Source organism: Agelaius phoeniceus, chromosome 4 (assembly GCF_051311805.1).
Source record: "Agelaius phoeniceus isolate bAgePho1 chromosome 4, bAgePho1.hap1, whole genome shotgun sequence".
Lineage (NCBI taxonomy): Eukaryota > Metazoa > Chordata > Aves > Passeriformes > Icteridae > Agelaius > Agelaius phoeniceus.
Window position 1 is genome coordinate 29,190,249 of NC_135268.1, and position 18,426 is coordinate 29,208,674.

At 39.2% G+C, this 18,426-nt stretch overlaps 1 protein-coding gene across 1 annotated transcript in view; it reads left to right on the top strand.

Moving 5' to 3' along the window:
• Positions 1-18,426, top strand: part of CENPE (centromere protein E) — a 39,854-nt gene that overhangs the window by 15,220 nt on the left and 6,208 nt on the right. Inside the window, exons 21-38 of the mRNA XM_054633108.2 lie at positions 1-178; positions 642-796; positions 5,519-5,833; positions 6,650-6,961; positions 7,107-7,265; positions 7,765-7,974; positions 8,528-8,812; positions 8,924-9,082; positions 9,854-10,084; positions 10,618-10,827; positions 11,695-11,979; positions 12,091-12,249; positions 13,021-13,251; positions 14,137-14,337; positions 14,418-14,564; positions 15,775-15,987; positions 17,165-17,374; positions 17,938-18,147. Coding sequence (XP_054489083.2) covers positions 1-178; positions 642-796; positions 5,519-5,833; positions 6,650-6,961; positions 7,107-7,265; positions 7,765-7,974; positions 8,528-8,812; positions 8,924-9,082; positions 9,854-10,084; positions 10,618-10,827; positions 11,695-11,979; positions 12,091-12,249; positions 13,021-13,251; positions 14,137-14,337; positions 14,418-14,564; positions 15,775-15,987; positions 17,165-17,374; positions 17,938-18,147 — 3,870 coding nt within the window. The remainder of the gene's footprint in view (positions 179-641; positions 797-5,518; positions 5,834-6,649; positions 6,962-7,106; positions 7,266-7,764; positions 7,975-8,527; positions 8,813-8,923; positions 9,083-9,853; positions 10,085-10,617; positions 10,828-11,694; positions 11,980-12,090; positions 12,250-13,020; positions 13,252-14,136; positions 14,338-14,417; positions 14,565-15,774; positions 15,988-17,164; positions 17,375-17,937; positions 18,148-18,426) is intronic.

Sequence of the window (18,426 nt, forward strand, 5' to 3'; positions counted from 1 at the left end):
AACGAACTCTTAAATAACCATAACCAAATGCAAAAGGATGTCCAGTTATATCAAAGCCAAATAGAAGCGGGAAAAACCAGTTACCGAAAAATGCAAGCTGACTTGCAGAGAGAGCTGCAATCTTTATTTCAAGAAAATACAAGACTAACTTCACTGATGGAGGGTAAAGTTCCAAAAGGTACTGTTCCAGGTGGTGCCTTTTCCCTGCTCCCTCTCTCCTCCCCTTGCCCTATAATGGTGGGAGGATAGAGGGACCATTGGGGGCTTTGGCTCTTGTCTTCTTCAATATATGGAGACTCTGGTTAGTATAAAGCAACCAAAGTACCTGATATTGCTGGCATGGAGTAACTACTTGAGCACTTCCTTGAACATTCTGGAAAATTGTAGCTTGCAAAATATTTTGCACTGTCAAGTTAATGAAGATTGTAAGAGAGAATCTAAAATAAACTGGATATCAGCCTAAGAAGTGCTGACAGATTTTCTGACCAGGAGCTTAGTCTTTTAATTGTTGGGAACAGTAAAATGTACTTTTCTGGAATTAAAATACTATAACATCCAGAATGAAATATAAATACTTTGCTTAAATTAAAATATGCTTTTTCCTCTTGCACTTGCTTATTAGTTTAAACTTCATTTTCTAGATTTGCTTTCTCATGTGGAGCTGGAAAAAAAGGCAGCTGACTTAAAAGGAGAACTAGAAAATGCTTTGAAAGAGAATGCACTTCTACAGAAACAAGTAAATGAGCTATCAGAATTTCAATCGCTACCAAATATGGTTGAGATGCAAAAAAAAGAGGTAAAAAAAATCTAACCCTTTTTCTTGGTTTTGTATTGTTCTTCACTGGTAATATACTAATGGAGGCCTATTGGATATGAAGCTTTAAAGCCAAAAGTTGTCATGAGTCAACCTGAGATTTTACATTTAAGTTTGTTAAATTGTTGCTTCTCAGATATTTGTACTGAGGAATAAGTTTGTTTAGAGACTTCCTGGGCTGATTCAGCCCTCTGATTATTACCCGCTGCTGATACTCCAGGCTGGCAGTGATGAGATTGAAAAGAGGAGTGTCAAGGCAATTAGAATGGACTTCAGGGTACTGGGTCAGGTAGTTGATAGGGCAGGAGCACAGGTAGTGTTCTGCTCAGTCCTTTTGGTGGCGGAGGAAAATGAAGAAAGAAACAGGAGAATCTGCATCATCAAGTGGCTTAAGGGTTGGTGTCATCGGCAAAATTTTGGATTCTTTGATCATGGGGAAACATTTACAGCATCTGCTCTGCTAGAACCAAATGGGGTACATCTCTCTGTTAAGGGCAAAAGGTTTTTAGCTCATGAACTGGCAGACCTCATTGAGAGGGCTTTAAACTAGGTTTGAAGGGGGAAGGGGAAGCAGCTGAGCTATCTGAAAGCAGGCCCAAGGGTTGCAAGGCTAAGTCAGGGTCGAAGTCAGTAGCCCAGCTGAGGTGCATGTATACCAATGCACACAGCTTGGGCAACAAACAAGAAGAGCTGGAGGCCATGGTGCAACTGCAGAGCTATGATGTAGTTGCCATCACGGAAACATGGTGGGATGACACACATACCTGGAGTACTGCACTGGATGGATACAAGCTTCTCAGAAGAGACAGGAAAGGAAGAAGAGGAGGAGGGGTGGCCCTTTATATTAAGCAGACTTTCGATGCTGTAGAAATTGAAACTAAGGAAGATGGAGTTGAATGTCTATGGGTAAGAATTAAGGGGAAGGCCAACAAGGCTGACACCCTACTGGGCGTCTGTTGTCGTCCACCCAACCAGGAAGAAGAGGTAGATGACTTATTCTATAAGCAGCTAGGTAATGTTTCAAGATCATCAGCCCTTGTTCTTGTGGGTGACTTCAACCTACCAGACATCTGCTAGGAACTTAATACAGCAGTAAAGAGGCAGTCCAGGAAATTCATAGAATGTATGGAGGACAACTTTCTGTTGCAGCTGGTGGGTGAACCCACCAGGGGAGGGGCTATGTTAGATGTGCTGTTTGCAAATAGAGATGGGCTGGTGGGAGATGTGGTGGTTGGAGGTCGCTTGGGGCAGAGTGATCATGAAATAATAGAGTTCTCAATATTTGGTGAAGTCAGGAGGAGCACCAGTAAGACTTTTACATTGAACTTCCGGAGGGCAGACCTTGGCCTGTTTAGGAGACTTATTCAGAGCGTCCCTTGGGAAACAGCCCTTAAAAACAAAGGAGTTCAGGAAAGGTGGGCATGCCTCAAAACAGAGATCTTAAGGGCACAGGAACAGACTGTCCCTGTGTGCCGAAAGATCGGTCAACGGGGTAAACGTCCAGCCTGGCTGGGCAAGGAGGTTTTGGAGGTACTTAGGAATGAAAAGAGGATGTATCAGCGTTGGAAGGAGGGTCAGGTCTCTAAGGAAGTATTCAAGAAGGCTGCTGGAGCATGTAGAAAAAAAATGAGGGAGGCCAAAGCTCATTTTGAACTTAGAATGGCGACTTCTGTAAAGAATAATAAAAAATGTTTTTACAAATACCTTAATGCTAGAAGGAAGGGTAAGACCAGCCTTTGTTCTTTATTGGACAAGGGAGGGAACTTAGCATCTGCAGATGAGGAGAAGGCAGAAGTGCTTAATGCCTACTTTGCCTCAGTTTTTAGTGGGAAGATGACTTGCCCTCAAGACACCTGCCTGCCTGGAATGGTTGATGGTGTCAGGGAGCAGAATGGTCCCCCCATTATCCAAGAAGAGGCAGTCAAAGAGCTACTGAAATGTTTAAAATGTTCACAAATCTATGGGACCAGACGGGATCCACCCCAGGGTAATGAGAGAGCTGGCAAATGAGCTTGCAAAGCCACTCTCCATCATTTACCAACAGTCCTGGCTCACTGGTGAGGTTCCGGATGACTGGAAGCTGGCCAATGTGATACCCATTCACAAATAGGGTGCAAAGGAGGATCGTGGTAATTATAGACCAGTCAGCCTGACCTCAGTACCTGGCAAGATAATGGAACAGTTTATATTAAGTGCCATCACACAGAATTTACAGCATGGCCAGGGTATCAGACCCAGTCAGCATGGGTTTAGGAGGGGTAGGTCATGTTTGACCAACCTGGTCACCTTTTATGACCAGGTAACCCGCCTAGTGGATGCAGGGAAGGCTGTAGATGTTGTTTATTTGGATTTCAGCAGGGCCTTTGGCACTGTCTCCCACAGCACACTCCTAGACAAGCTGGCAGCCCGTGGCTTGGACAGGAGCACTCTTTGCTGGTTCAGAACTGGCTGGATGGCCAGGCCCAGAGAGTGCTGGTGAATGGTGCTGCATCCAGCTGGGGGCCAGTCACCAGTGGTGTCCCTCAGGGGTCTGTGCTGGGGCCAGCTCTGTTCAATATTTTTATTGATGACATGGATGAGGGTTTAGAGTCTTTCATTAGCAAATTTGCAGATGACACTAAGCTGGGAGCATGTGTCGATCTGTTAGAGGGACAGAGGGCTTTGCAGAGGGATTGGAACGGTTGGATGGATGGGCAGAATCTAATGGGATGAAGTTCAATAAGTCCAAGTGCCGAGTCCTGCATTTTGGCCACAATAACCCCCTGCAATGTTACAGGCTGGGGATGGTGTGGCTGGACAGTGCTCAGGAGGAAAGGGACCTGGGCGTGCTGGTTGGCAGCCAGCTGAACATGAGCCAGCAGTGTGCCCAGGTGGCCAAGGAGGCCAATGGCATCCTGGGCTGTGTCAGGAATAGTGTGGCCAGCAGGAGCAGGAGGTCACTCTTCCCCTGTACTGGGCACTGGTGAGGCCACACCTTGAGTGCTGTGTCCAGTTCTGGGCCCTCAGTTTGGGAGGGACGTTGAGATGCTGGAGCGTGTCCAAAGGAGAGCAACGAGGCTGGTGAGGGGCTTGGAACACAAGCCGTATGAAGAACGACTGAGGGAGCTGGGCTTGTTCAGCCTGGAGAAAAGGAGACTCAGAGGTGACCTTGTCACTCTCTTCAACTTCCTGAAGGGTGACAGTGGTGAGCTGGGGGTCGGTCTCTTTCTCCGGGCAACAACAGACAGAACAAGAGGACACAGTCTCAAGCTGCGCCAAGGGAGATACAGGGTAGAATTAAGGAGGAAGTTTTTCACAGAAAGAGTGGTCAAATACTGGAATCATCTACCCAGGGAGGTGGTGGAGTCACCATCCCTCGATGTGTTTAAAAAAAGACTGGATGTGGCACTTGGTGCCATGATCTAGTTGAGGTGTTAGAACATGGGTTGGACTTGATGATCTTAAAGGTCTCTTCCAACCTAGAAATTCTGTGATTCTGTAATATGTTTAGTCACTGACTACTATAATTATGCATTATTTTCTAGTCCAACCTTTGCATATCTATTTGCTGTGGTCACCACTGACAACTGAATGTAGAAATATAATGGTGTTTGATCCTGGGCACTATTTTAGGACTGATTTTTTTTTTTTTTTGTCTAACTGGGCAAAGAGAAAATGTCAAGATCTCTTAGCAGAAATTCTGCTTGAGAAGTTAGAGATGTACCTTGCAAATTCTGGAAAACTTGTTAGGAAACTTTTTTATTTCCTAGCAGGTAAGGGATTAGTAGACTAAGTATGCTGTAAAGGTTTTAAAGGGTTGGTGTGCAAACACTTTCTAGCTTTCTTTGTTCTAAGAACCACTTGCACAGTGAAAATTATGCAGGGCAAGTAATCTACAAACTCATTAATGCTTTGTCTACTCCCATTAAGCAACAAAATGTAATTAAATGTTAACAACTTTCTCTCTGTTGATGCCTTAAGGTTTTAGCGTTTATATTGTTCAGATTCTGTACTGCATTAGTGTATAACTCTGAACTCTGTATGAAACACTAGTTAGCTTTCTTCACATTTTGGTCAGACTGAACAATCCTTCTGGGCTTGGGAACCAAGGTCACACCATTTACCTCAGGCCCTGGAAAATATAAACAAAAGTGAATCAGGGAGGGGAGGGAAAGGCAAACCAGGGGAATGTGACTTTTACCTGAAGCTATAGTTGGACAATTAACCTCTGATATGCAAACAGACCAAACTTCTATCTGTCTGAGAAAACTTGTGACTGTTGTTCATCTTGGGTGTAGCCTCTGCCAGTCTTTTGCGCTGCCCAAGGTGAATCCTTCAAAGGCCTTTAATAAATACCTACTTTATTCTCTAACTCTGTCTTGCCTCTATTCTCGGTAGCCAGTCCAAGGCATCAGTATCATCAAGAAAGTATTGATAAATGTAAAAATTCAGTTTAGGAGTCCAGTCTTAGCTCAAACATAGGAAATAGGAAGTATTGAAGAACATCTAAAGAGTTAGAAGAGAGATTTCAGGACTTGGGAATCCTTCTATTTTAAGGATTCTTTGCTAGACAGCTGTCTCCCAACAGAGCAAAACCCAATGTATTGTGTATGTTTGCCTGCACTTTATTCCCTACATCTTCACATGTACCTGGTTTTTATCATTTAGTTCTGACAAATACTCATTTAGAAACCGCTATATATTAATATTGTTTTCTTTTGGCAGATTGTTGAAAAATGTGAGGAGTTACGCTTATTAAAGTTGGAAAATGAAAAGCTGCTTTCTGAAGTAGCTGATAATGAAATGAGATTTAAACATATGTCTGAAGAAATTGAAAAATCACAAGACAATCTCACAGATTTGCAATTGAAATATACAAAGTCTGATGAGGAATATGTAGCACTTAAACAGCTCCATGAAGAAATAGAACAAAAATACATCGCTGCATCAGAAACTAATGAACAAATGAAGCTCCAAATAGAATGCCTATCTAAAGAAGCACAAGAGTCTAAAACAATTTTGGAGGAAGTGAAATTAGAGGTCAGTGTCAGCTTGCTCCTTTTTACATATGAGACTTGAGGAATTAATTCATAGTGCTAAAAAAACTGTATAAAAGGTTTTTGGAGAAATATTCTGAAAGGTATAAATGACACGATCACTGGCTTCCTCTGGCATGAGTGTGTGCTACTTACTCTGTGCCAGGACTATATTGAAGGCTTAGTCAGCTCAATGGACTCTTTTTGTAGGAAAATATAATTGCTCTAGATTCTTCTGTAATTGACCTTTTAATTCTTCTTTTTCCATTCTTAAGTAATACCTTTATTATGTAAGTTTTTTTCTATCAATGCTGCTCTCACCTACTCTATATAAAAGCATAGAAACAAAGTTTCCTCATTGGGAACTGGAGACCTTTTAGAACCTGAGTTCTTTCAAACCAGAGAGAATAGCAACAGAAATTGACCGTTTGGCCAGAATAGAAAAAGAAATATAAAAAAATTTTAAAGAAAGGGAAGTGAACCATACATATTTTTGACAAAGCTTTGGGCACTGCTCTGGCTGTCATATTCCAGCTATGGTTTTGATAATTCCTAAGCTATGCTACAGTTTGATGTGTATGTTTCAGTAAGACTTTTGCTACTAAGTAGCCATCACAGGAAAGTTCCATAAACAAATGCTAATTTATTGTGGGCAAGAGTATAAGTAATGACTTACAGAGAAATTATGACCTTGCTAGCTAGCATCTTTCTTCCTTTCTAAGCTCATAAAAGCTCATTATATGTACTGTGAGAACATGTACATATAATGGAGCTCTGCATTACAATGCAAGTGTCTGTTCTTTTCCTTTGCAAACTAAAGCTCTCTAGCAAAATGAAAGAACTGGAAGAGAAGGAAGCAGAGCAAAAACAACTTCTTGAGCTAAGAGAAAATCTTGTTCGGACTCAGCAGAAGTTAAACGAACTGGAACAATTAAAAGAGAAGGAAAGGATTAGTGAAGTGAGACTGGAGGCCAAAGATTTGGAGATCCAGGCAGTCTTGCAGCAGCTTACAGAATGCCAGGAAGAAATAAAAGCTCTAACCCAGGAAAGAGATGACCTGAAGCAAAAAGAAGAGTTTCTCCAAGCTGAAACAGAGCAACTCAGAGAGGATATAAAGGACACTGTTTCAATGGTAGGAGAAGGACTTTTAAACTGTATTAATATTTAGGAGAATATAGGAGTGGGAGTTTGTGTGGTTGTTTTTAATCAAGGAATGCTTACTAATATTACAAAATACATGTATTTTCTTTGTGGATTTTCTCTCTTGTGTTCTAAAGAACATCTTGGCACATGAAGATCTGAGAAATACACAAGATTCTCTGAAGGAATCCCAAAAAACTGTCAAGAAGTTGGAACAAAGTATTTCTGAAAAAGAATCTCAGATTCTGAGTGTGGAAGAGGCACTAGGGAAAACCATTAAAGAACTCCAAATACAGGTAAAACTTTATGCAATAATTAAAACAAGCTCAGTTAATCTGCTTCTAGTCTCTTCTGCATCTCTCTTTCTTAAAAACTTTCTGGGCTCTTGATAGCAAGTGGGCAGGAAAAGAGTACTGCCTAATCCAAGTCTTGACCAGCTGCTGCTGTTTCTGTAGAGCTTCAAGGGGTAATGTACAGTCAAATTAACTTGCTTAACTTGTGTGCCCAATGGTTGTGGATTTGAGTGGTGGCATTGGCTAGGAAATGGAAGAGGAGATGAGAGTTACTTAAGTGTAGAAATGAGGCTGATTCATATTTAAAATAGAAATTTCATTAATTATAACAATCCCAATGAGAACTGTAAGCCATGATTGTCGATGGCAATCAGATCCCATCCCAAAGTATCACAGAACCCTGTTACAATATATACTGTAGGAGAGTGAATCAAACAAAACTTTGGCATTTAATTTTATATTGAATTGATGAAAACGCTGTCTTTGCATATTTTTTTAATAGATCTCAGAAATGACAGAAGAAATGAAAATCATCACATCAGAGAGAGATCAGCTTGCTGAGGAAAAATCAGAAAGTAATACCTGTAGAGAAAGTGATCAGCTTCAGGTGCAAAAGGATCAAATAATTTTCCTTACACAAGAGAACCGTTCATTGCAGGAGAAGCTGGACAGTTTACTTTTGAAAACAGAGGAGTTTGGGGAAAGAACTGGGGTAATTATGCTAAAGCTGTAATGGGAAGCTTGCTTATTTAAACTTTTGCTTGAGTGAAATAATTGCAAAACACACAGCAGAAAAGGGTCGTGGTACTTTACTGCACCGCATTAAACTCCAAGTTTATTATGGTTTACTAGAGATATAGGCCACCCATATCGTTGACATAAATATGTATATATGTACATATATGGACCTCCAGTAAGAGAATGACTATAAATAGAACATTAACTTGATATAGGATAGTAATGATATGTACTGTTCTGCACAGGAATGTTCTATAATTAAGTAGATGAAGCTAAAAACTCATTTGAAAAGGGTGGAATAGCTCTTCTAAAGCAAAGGTAGAACTTGCTTTTTTACTGACACTGAAAGGGATATTGCACAGATCACTTGTTGTAATTGTAATTGGATGTGCTGATTACACTTCTCTGTGTGTGCTTTTATAGCAATGATTCTGATTGTTGTACATAATCAACCTGTCAAAGGTGTCAGATAAGTTTTTCCTAAAGCTGCATTCTGAATATGTTTATTTGAATCTCTTGCAAAATAGATACCACAGATTCAAGGACAATCTATGGAGCAAGAGTTACTGCTTCTGAGAGAAGAGCTGAGCCAGGCACAACAGAAATTGCATGAAATGGAGGAAGCAAAGGCCAGTGAATATCAAGGGGAATCTGAAAAAATGGAAAGAACAGATGTTATTCCAAAAGCACATGAGTCCCAGGAAATCAGCATCCAGACTGAAAGAGATGATGATGAATTTCAAATGCAACTGGAAAATCTCCAGAATGAGAGAGACCAGCTAAGAGAAATGCTACAGGAGACAATTAGCAAGGTAATAAAAGTACCTCTCTTCCCATAGGAGAGCAACTCTAGTAGATTTCGTTGATTTTTGGAAGTGTGGTTCAGGTGTCAATGTGTTAATGTTCTTTAATTGTGTCCAAAGAACTCAGAGATGCAGGAGGAGTTGAGATGTACTTGTGAATCTCTCGCACAGCATCAGGAGAAGATTGTGGAGCTGCAAGGAAGTATTTCAGAGAAAGAAAACCAGCTCTCAAAGGTGCAAGAGGCATTGAAGGAAAAAACTGATGAGCTGCAGCAGAAGGTCAGAAGCAGTTTTGTCAAGAAAATTACAAGTTCTGCTGGGTTTGGTACTCCATGTCTACTGCAAACTCGAATTTGTAGGGCTCCAGTAGATGTACTAAAGGAAACCCATTATTTATAACTGAAGATGTCTTGGTGCTAAATGAATGAATATTATTTAGAATCAACAATGCCCTTTAACTTCTCTCCATTTTCCTAGTCTTAAATTTTATGCATCCCAGTAATGTCATTTAGCTATCTCATTCTGAAGATCCTTGAGCAACTTTAGGAGAGCTTAGGTCATGCTTTAATTTATTTACTCTATTATCAATTGGTTCTCTACTTTTGTTTTCATGTCCAAAGCCAGTGTGGATGGTAGACTTCAATTTAATATATAGAAATGTCTCCTTTCTACTATGGATAGAGTAACTGAGGCATTTTTATGGATTTAGAATGTCTTGCATGTTTTCCCACATTTTACTTTTGCCTTCCACTGAGACAGTAGCACTGACATTTGGCTGGCTCTTAAGCAAAATTTTGGCTTACTACAGCAGGAAGCAACTGGGGGTATTATTTTCCCTAAAACAATCCATTTACAACAACCCATATGTACAGACACTGCTTCTGAATGATGATCCAACAACACTCTTCAATCTAAACTTCATTGCTGGGACAAGAAACCTTAGGAACATATAATGTTACTGGTTGTATTTTCTCCAAAGCATCAAATTATTTTTGCCTGTGCAAGAGGTGATTACAAATACCAATCCTGCTTTGGATTTGTTCTTTCCAGCTCACTGAAGTCACTGAAAACCTGACTCGTGTCTCAGCTGAGTATGGCGACCTCCTGGCAGAAAAGCAGCAAACTGAAAGGGCAATGAGTGAGCAGCTTGAGAGAATCACTTCACTTAACAAGGAGAAGGATGAGCTTCAGCACATGGTAGAGACTTGTAAAGAAAGGGAAGAACACTTGTTAAAGGTTCAGAGGCAGGCAGAGATTTTGAAGGACAGCCTGACAAACAAGGTGAGGAGTTGTGGTTTTTAGTCACTATTTTGTATTCTGATGTTTTCTCAATGGTGTGCCAAATTCTTCCTCCACTTAAAATTAAATCCTATTTAATTCTTAATTCTGAGAGGATCATCTTTGTGTTGGCAAGCAAACATGAACCATGGGCAAAGGATTTTGTCTAAGTTTGTTTTCTCCTGATATTTAGCAATAACATGCTCAACTTTCTCAGCCTTGTAACCCATTGGATTGGTCCTTCTTTGGAATGGATGTGAATTTGCCTGAGTGCCTATTCAATACAATAATCAGTAATTGAACACTTACTCCACCTTTTTAAAAGGCACTGTGTACACAGCATGAACCTAACAGGGTTTTGAATCCTTAGTGCTTTGCATGCTCTTTGAATAACAGGTTTGGTTTGGAAGATGTCCTACTTTGGTTGTACTGGTTTAACGTTAAGAATACTGTAGGAGAGTGAATCAAACAAAACTTTGGCATTGAATTTTATATTGAATTGATGAAAACGCTGTCTTTGCATATTTTTTTAATAGATCTCAGAAATGACAGAAGAAATGAAAATCATCACATCAGAGAGAGATCAGCTTGCTGAGGAAAAATCAGAAAGTAATACCTGTAGAGAAAGTGATCAGCTTCAGGTCCAAAAGGATCAAATCATTTTCCTTACACAAGAGAACCGTTCATTGCAGGAGAAGCTGGACAGTTTACTTTTGAAAACAGAGGAGTTTGGGGAAGGAACTTGGGTAATTATGCTAAAGCTGTAATGGGAAGCTTGCTTATTTAAACTTTTGCTTGAGTGAAATATCTTGTAAAAGCTGCAGACCATTAAAGAGCAAATTTATTGTTTACTTGAGATATAACTCCCCATATATTTATGAATGGACCTCTAGTACCAGAATGTGACAGATGTTTTTGTCAGTATTGACTTGATTTCCATGCATATGGATATAGTTCTTGTAAGGTGAAGCTAAAATTTGCTCATCTGTAGAGTAATTCTGCCTTTTTAAAGCATAGCTAGAACTGACTTTGTCCTTTTTCAATGGAAGGGACATAGCAACCAACACTTTGTATAACTGCATGTGCTGATGGTACATTTGTGGGCAGGGTGGGTGTGTGTATATATACAAACACAGGCATACAGATATATATATAATGTAAACTTCAAAAGAAAAGTATTGTATGTGCATTTATTTTAATATTGAAAAGGCCGTGGACAGATTTCAAGTAAATAATTTTCTGGGCCTACCTAGCATGTTATACTTTTGAGACTACAAATAGAGATAAGGTCTCTAGTTTTAAGATGGTTTGTTGTTGGGCTTTTTTGTTGCTGATATTCCCTCTATGCTTAAACTATTACAGTGAAATACTACTTCTGATAACTTCTAAAAGAAGTTTTTGCTTCAAGTTTTATTTTCACATGTCTCTTAGTTTATTCAAGAAACTTAAATTGAATATGGACTTTGGTCAAATTGTAATATTCTAAAAGAAGTACAAATCTGTCTAAAGCAGTGTTGCTGTCTGTTGTACATAATCAACCTGTCAAAGGTGTCAGATAAGGTTTTCCTAAAGCTGCATTCTGAATATGTTTATTTGAATCTCTTACAAAATAGATACCACCGATTCAAGGACAATCTATGGAGCAAGAGTTACTGCTTCTGAGAGAAGAGCTGAGCCAGGCACAACAGAAATTGCATGAAATGGAGGAAGCAAAGGCCAGTGAATATCAAGGGGAATCTGAAAAAATGGAGAGAACAGATGTTATTCCAAAACCACGTGACTCCCAGGAAATCAGCATCCAGACTGAAAGAGATGATGATGAATTTCAAATGCAACTGGAAAATCTCCAGAATGAGAGAGACCAGCTAAGAGAAATGCTACAGGAGACAATTAGCAAGGTAATAAAAGTACCTCTCTTCCCATAGGAGAGCAGCTCTAGTAGATTTCGTTGATTTTTGGAAGTGTGGTTCAGGTGTCAATGTGTTAATGTTCTTTAATTGTGTCCAAAGAACTCAGAGATGCAGGAGGAGTTGAGATGTACTTGTGAATCTCTCGCACAGCATCAGGAGAAGATTGTGGAGCTGCAAGGAAGTATTTCAGAGAAAGAAAACCAGCTCTCAAAGGTGCAAGAGGCATTGAAGGAAAAAACTGATGAGCTGCAGCAGAAGGTCAGAAGCAGTTTTGTCAAGAAAATTACAAGTTCTGCTGGGTTTGGTACTCCATGTCTACTGCAAACTCGAATTTGTAGGGCTCCAGTAGATGTACTAAAGGAAACCCATTATTTATAACTGAAGATGTCTTGGTGCTAAATGAATGAATATTATTTAGAATCAACAATGCCCTTTAACTTCTCTCCATTTTCCTAGTCTTAAATTTTATGCATCCCAGTAATGTCATTTAGCTATCTCATTCTGAAGATCCTTGAGCAACTTTAGGAGAGCTTAGGTCATGCTTTAATTTATTTACTCTATTATCAATTGGTTCTCTACTTTTGTTTTCATGTCCAAAGCCAGTGTGGATGGTAGACTTCAATTTAATATATAGAAATGTCTCCTTTCTACTATGGATAGAGTAACTGAGGCATTTTTATGGATTTAGAATGTCTTGCATGTTTTCCCACATTTTACTTTTGCCTTCCACTGAGACAGTAGCACTGACATTTGGCTGGCTCTTAAGCAAAATTTTGGCTTACTACAGCAGGAAGCAACTGGGGGTATTATTTTCCCTAAAACAATCCATTTACAACAACCCATATGTACAGACACTGCTTCTGAATGATGATCCAACAACACTCTTCAATCTAAACTTCATTGCTGGGACAAGAAACCTTAGGAACATATAATGTTACTGGTTGTATTTTCTCCAAAGCATCAAATTATTTTTGCCTGTGCAAGAGGTGATTACAAATACCAATCCTGCTTTGGATTTGTTCTTTCCAGCTCACTGAAGTCACTGAAAACCTGACTCGTGTCTCAGCTGAGTATGGCGACCTCCTGGCAGAAAAGCAGCAAACTGAAAGGGCAATGAGTGAGCAGCTTGAGAGAATCACTTCACTTAACAAGGAGAAGGATGAGCTTCAGCACATGGTAGAGACTTGTAAAGAAAGGGAAGAACACTTGTTAAAGGTTCAAAGGCAGACAGAGATTTTGAAGGACAGCCTGACAAACGAGGTGAGGAGTTTTGGTGTTTAGTCACTATTTTGTATTCTGATGTTTTATTACTCATATGCTAATCATTTGCACAATCTCTTTGATTTTTATTCTCAGCCCATCAGCTTTATGGTTGGTAAACATACATGTACCCTGGGCAAAGTATTTTCTCTACGTTTCTTTATTGATTTTTAGGAATAACATTGTCCACTGATCTCAGCCTCGTACCCCATTGGGTTGGTCCAGTTTTAGAATGAACTTGAATTTATCATATGTGTGCATTTTTAATATAATTATCAGTATTTGAACATGCCTTCCTCCTTTTTTAAAAAGCACTGTGGTAGACAGTGTGGACTTAACTGTGTTTTGAATAGTTGGTGCTTTGCACACTTTCTGAATGCCAATGTTTGAAAGTCTTGCACTTAGTTCTGGCCTACTCATGCTTTTCATAGTTTTTACTTTGCAGCTTTTCACCCATCAATTTTTTCTTTTGTAGATCAAAAAGTATAATTGAGGATTGCTTCAGTTTAGCAAATATTACTCTCCAGTTGAGGCAGTATAAAGATATTGTCCATCTTTTGTGCTCATCCTCTATTTATTTTAATTTTCTTATATAGACATAGGTTGATTGCCTTTTCCTTTGATTCCACTTGAACTTTGAGAAAACCAAAGTTGACTGATGTTAACTTTTTGGGTGTCATGCTGTTCCTCTTCCTTGTAAATTTTTTTCTATGTGATTAGAACACCAGAATTATTTTTCAACTTTTTTTTTCTGCTAGTATGAATTTTAGTAATTAAGAATTCTGATTTTTGTATTTGACACAACTGATTTTACTACTTCATAGGGTGTATAAAGACCACAACCACCAAATTGTGATTTGCATTTTTCTCCACTGTTCACTGTAGATTCAACAGTTAACTGAGACGTTAAATAGTGTCTCATGTGAGAAGGACCAGTTATTAACTGAAAGAACTAATCACTGTTTACAACTTAAAGAACAAATCTCATCAGTTAATCGAGAAAAAGATGAGCTACAAAAACTTCTTCAGGATGCCAGGTCTGAGCAGGACCAGCTCAAGACAGAATTGCAAAGAAATTCTCAGATGGTGAGTGTTGCAATTTCCATACTTGAGTCATTCATAACTTCTCATGTCAAGTGGTACTTAAATATGCGGTTTTATTTTAGTGTGTTGAAACAAAGGCAAAACTGGAAGATGCTTTAGAACAACTGAAGCAGAGTAACCTGAACAATAACTCCATTCAGGTAAACCCAGTGGATATTGCAGAGCAGGTGGCCAATGACAGCTTGACAGACAAAACCTTGAAAATTAAGGTAAGCTTATTTTTCTGTTTGTTTTAAGGATGCACATAGAAACTTAATGACACTTGTCATGGAGCATAAGCCTTTTGTGCATTATGTAAAACGTGGTTAGAATATCTTGCTAAGACGCTGCCTACCATGGGATCAGCTGATTTGCTGTTGTTGTTCAGTAGTTACACATCAACTTAATGCTCACAGAATATCTCACTTGCTTTCATTACTGTGCAGCCACCCCAATGAAAATAACTAGTCATACAGGCTCATGGAATCATTTAGGTTGGAAGAGACCTCTTAGATTCTAGATTTCAGCCCTTAAACCAGCACTGCCATGATCACTGCTAAACCGTGTCCCTAAGTGCCAGGTGTACACATCTTTGAAGTAGCTCCAGGGATGGTGATTCCACCACTTCCCTGGGCAGCCTGTTCCAGTACTTGGCAGCCTTTTCAATTCAGAAATTTTTCCTAATAACCAGTCTAAACCTCCCTTAGTGCAACTTATCACATATTACTGAAGAGAAGAGGCTGACCCCCAAAGAGGGCTATGCCCTCCTTTCAGGCAGTTGTAGAGTGATAAGGTCTTCCTGCAGTCTCCTTTTCTCCAGGCTGAAACACCCCCAACTCCCTCACCCACTCCACAGGACTTGTGCTCCAGACCCTTCCCCAGCTCCATAGCCCTTCTCTGGACACTCCCCAGCACCACCATGTTCTTTTTGTAGTGAGGGGCCCTGAGCTGAACACAGGATTTGAGGTGTGGCCTTGCTAGTGCTGATCCCTTTCACAGTCCTGCTGGCCACACTATTCCTGACACAAGCCAGGATGCCCTTGGCCTTCTTGGCCACTGGGGAACACCCTGGCTCATGTTCTGCCAGCTGTTGACTTGCACTACCAGTTCCTTTCCTGCTGGGAAGCTTTCCAGACACTATTCCCCCAGCCTGTAGCACTGCATGGGGTGTGTTGTGACTTTGCAGTTCAGCTCTTGAACCTCAAACAGAAGCACTTTGCCTGGGTAATTATCTGGGTTTGTGCCTGGATTGGTGTTTTTGTCATATCCACATGGCAAGTCAAAACTGAAGTCTTAATCATAATAACTTTTCCTGTTGTAAAACCAGTACATACTGTAGGGGTTAGTCCTGGAGTCAGGTAATTTATTTTATGTTTCTGTTTATAGCTAATCACACTTTTCCTCATTGTGAACAAATTAATTTGTTTCTCTCACATTTAGGAGCTTCTTGAGAAATTCCCAAGTATGGGGAAGAGATATGAATGTCTCTCTACAGTGTCTCTTAAGCTAAAGAGTGAACTGAACAGGCAGAAAGCACTGATAGCTGTGATACTGCCTCAGCTTACACTGGAGCAGAGTAAACAAGTCAAAATGCTTCAAACTAAAAATGAGGAAATGAACACTCGTCTCCAGAAATTATTGACCAAATTGAAGGTATACCAACTTATAATGCTGAATATATGGATGCTTCATATTGTTTGGATTTGGGTTTGGGGTTTTTTTAAATAAACTCTCAATGGTAACAGCTAGGATTCTATATACTCTAGCTTTGAGTTTTGAGAATCCGTGCATTGGAGAAAATAAGCTGAGAGTAATTGCTTTACAATCTTAGAAAATGTAAATCAAACTTAGTTTTTAACTGTAGTTCAGCTGCTTTGCACAGAATTATTTCATTAATATTATTCAATTTTAATTGGAAAATGGAATGTCCTTTCTGTACTCTATAAATCAAATAATAGATGACTATTTCTCTGTGGGAGAAAGAGACATGCAAGATGGCTTGGGGATGCATCCTTACTCTGCAAAACTGCCCAGGTAGTTTGATTTTACAGCCTTCCCCAGTTTGGAATCAGTTTCTCCATTGGGATAAAATTATTAGCAAAAAGGTTAAGGGTAGTTGGGGAAGAATTCCTGTTAACATATGCAGAAGTACAGTGAATGACAGAGTTTTTTCTGTTTCTTTTATTTATCATGAAATATTAAGGGCTGGGTTTTTTTTGATTGGAGCATGGAAAGGAAACATGCACAGGCCTAGAGAGAGGGGCTGAGGTTCTTGAGAGTCAGTCATGTCTACAAATAACCATTAACTTGAAGGCTGAACTAATATTCCAAAGAGTCTCATTTTATAACTTAACACAGCCATTTTAGGTTTAATTTTTTCCATAGTTGGCTTTTAACTTTCATGGTTAAAGATGTTTAAGATTCAACTAGTGAGCTCTGCTAGAATAAAGTTTTAAATCAGCACAATTATATTATTCTTATAGATCATCTGCACCTTTCACAACTCCAAGAGAAAATAAATATAACAAAGAACACTTTGTTTTTCAAAGTTTAGATTTGTGTAAGACTGTCTAGGGCCTTTTAGACTTCTTGGCTTTTTTGGAGTCTACAGCAAAAAGCATACTGGAAAAGTGCTATCTCAGCTAAAAGGCTTACATGCCATTCCTATAATGCACATGTGAACCTGCTTTTCTTAGTCATGTGTTAGTTATCCTGGGCATTTAGAGGCTCAGAGACTAAGTAGATTCAATTATAAAATACTGTATTTTAGCTGGATGCAGGGTACCATTTTAAAACAGGCTCACTGATAGATTCTGTGCTTCTGCAACAGCTTCTGTTCAGCTCTGTTTGCACAAAGAGAAGAGAATATCACACTACTGTTCACAAGTATGAAATGGAATTGCTGGAGGAAAAGAGAAAACAAGGTCACCTACAGTCCCAGATTCAGTATCTCAGGAAGATTAATTTGAAGCAGAGTGAAGTATCATCTCAAGAGTTAAACAGCTGTGAAGGACTGCAGAGTTTCCAATTGGATGCAGAGGTAATATTTGGGGAAAAAAAATAGACAATAAAAACCCATTCCAAGGCATGGGGTCATGTGGTGGTGGGAATCTAATGGCATTGGCTTTATCTGGCATTCTGGGAATCTAATGGCATTGGCTTTAACTTCTTTTAAGGGCAGGGGGGGGTGAAAGAATAGAGATATTTTTTATGCTGCTAGTTCTATAATAAGAAGGTTTTGCTTCATAAAGCAGCTGAAAATAAAATTATTAGGTTAGAAAATAGTTGGGACTGTTATTTACTTATTTGCCCTCTACAACACATACTATTCAATACCAAGATGACTTGTTCTAAAACAATGGAATAAACTTTTGCTAATAAGCACATTTTTTCCCCTCCTTTCCACCTGCCCCAGGAACATGGATTGTCTTCTTGCTTTCCCAATAGGGTGTAATTTTAAGTCTAGCAAAACTCCTTTTATATGATAATTAGATGCTAAAACAGACTTCCTGCTATACTGATAAGTGAGAGGACAGAAGGTATATTTAGACATGTGATAATCAAAACAGTACTTAAATTTTAATTCCCTTTTTTTTTTTTAAGAGCATTCTCAAAGATGTATCAGAAATGGAAAACGAACTTCTCTGCATAGAAGCAGAGTTAGAGCAGGAAGAAAGTGCTAGAAAAGAAACAATACAGTTCTGGGACGCTTGTTCAGGAACTCACTGGGATACAGAGGAACTGAAAGAAGAACTAAAGAAAGATAATGAAAGACTCCTGCAAGTCTTTAAATTCTGGACTCCTAAAGTGAAGGTAAAATTAAATGTTATAGAATCAGAGATGTATTTTGTGTAAGCACTCTGCAAATGTCTATGATTGAAAACAAAACATAAAAAAGGCTCTTAAATCATCATTGATTTATTATCATCATTTACTCATACTTAACTGTAAAATGTAGGAATATTTAGAAGATTTTCAAAGATTTTTTTAAACTTGAAAAGTTGCTTTCTAAAAGACTTCCTAGGTAATAAATGGGAATAGGGTTGTTTATTTGCAGTTTTATTACTCTGAATTCTGGAAAATGTTGCTTTT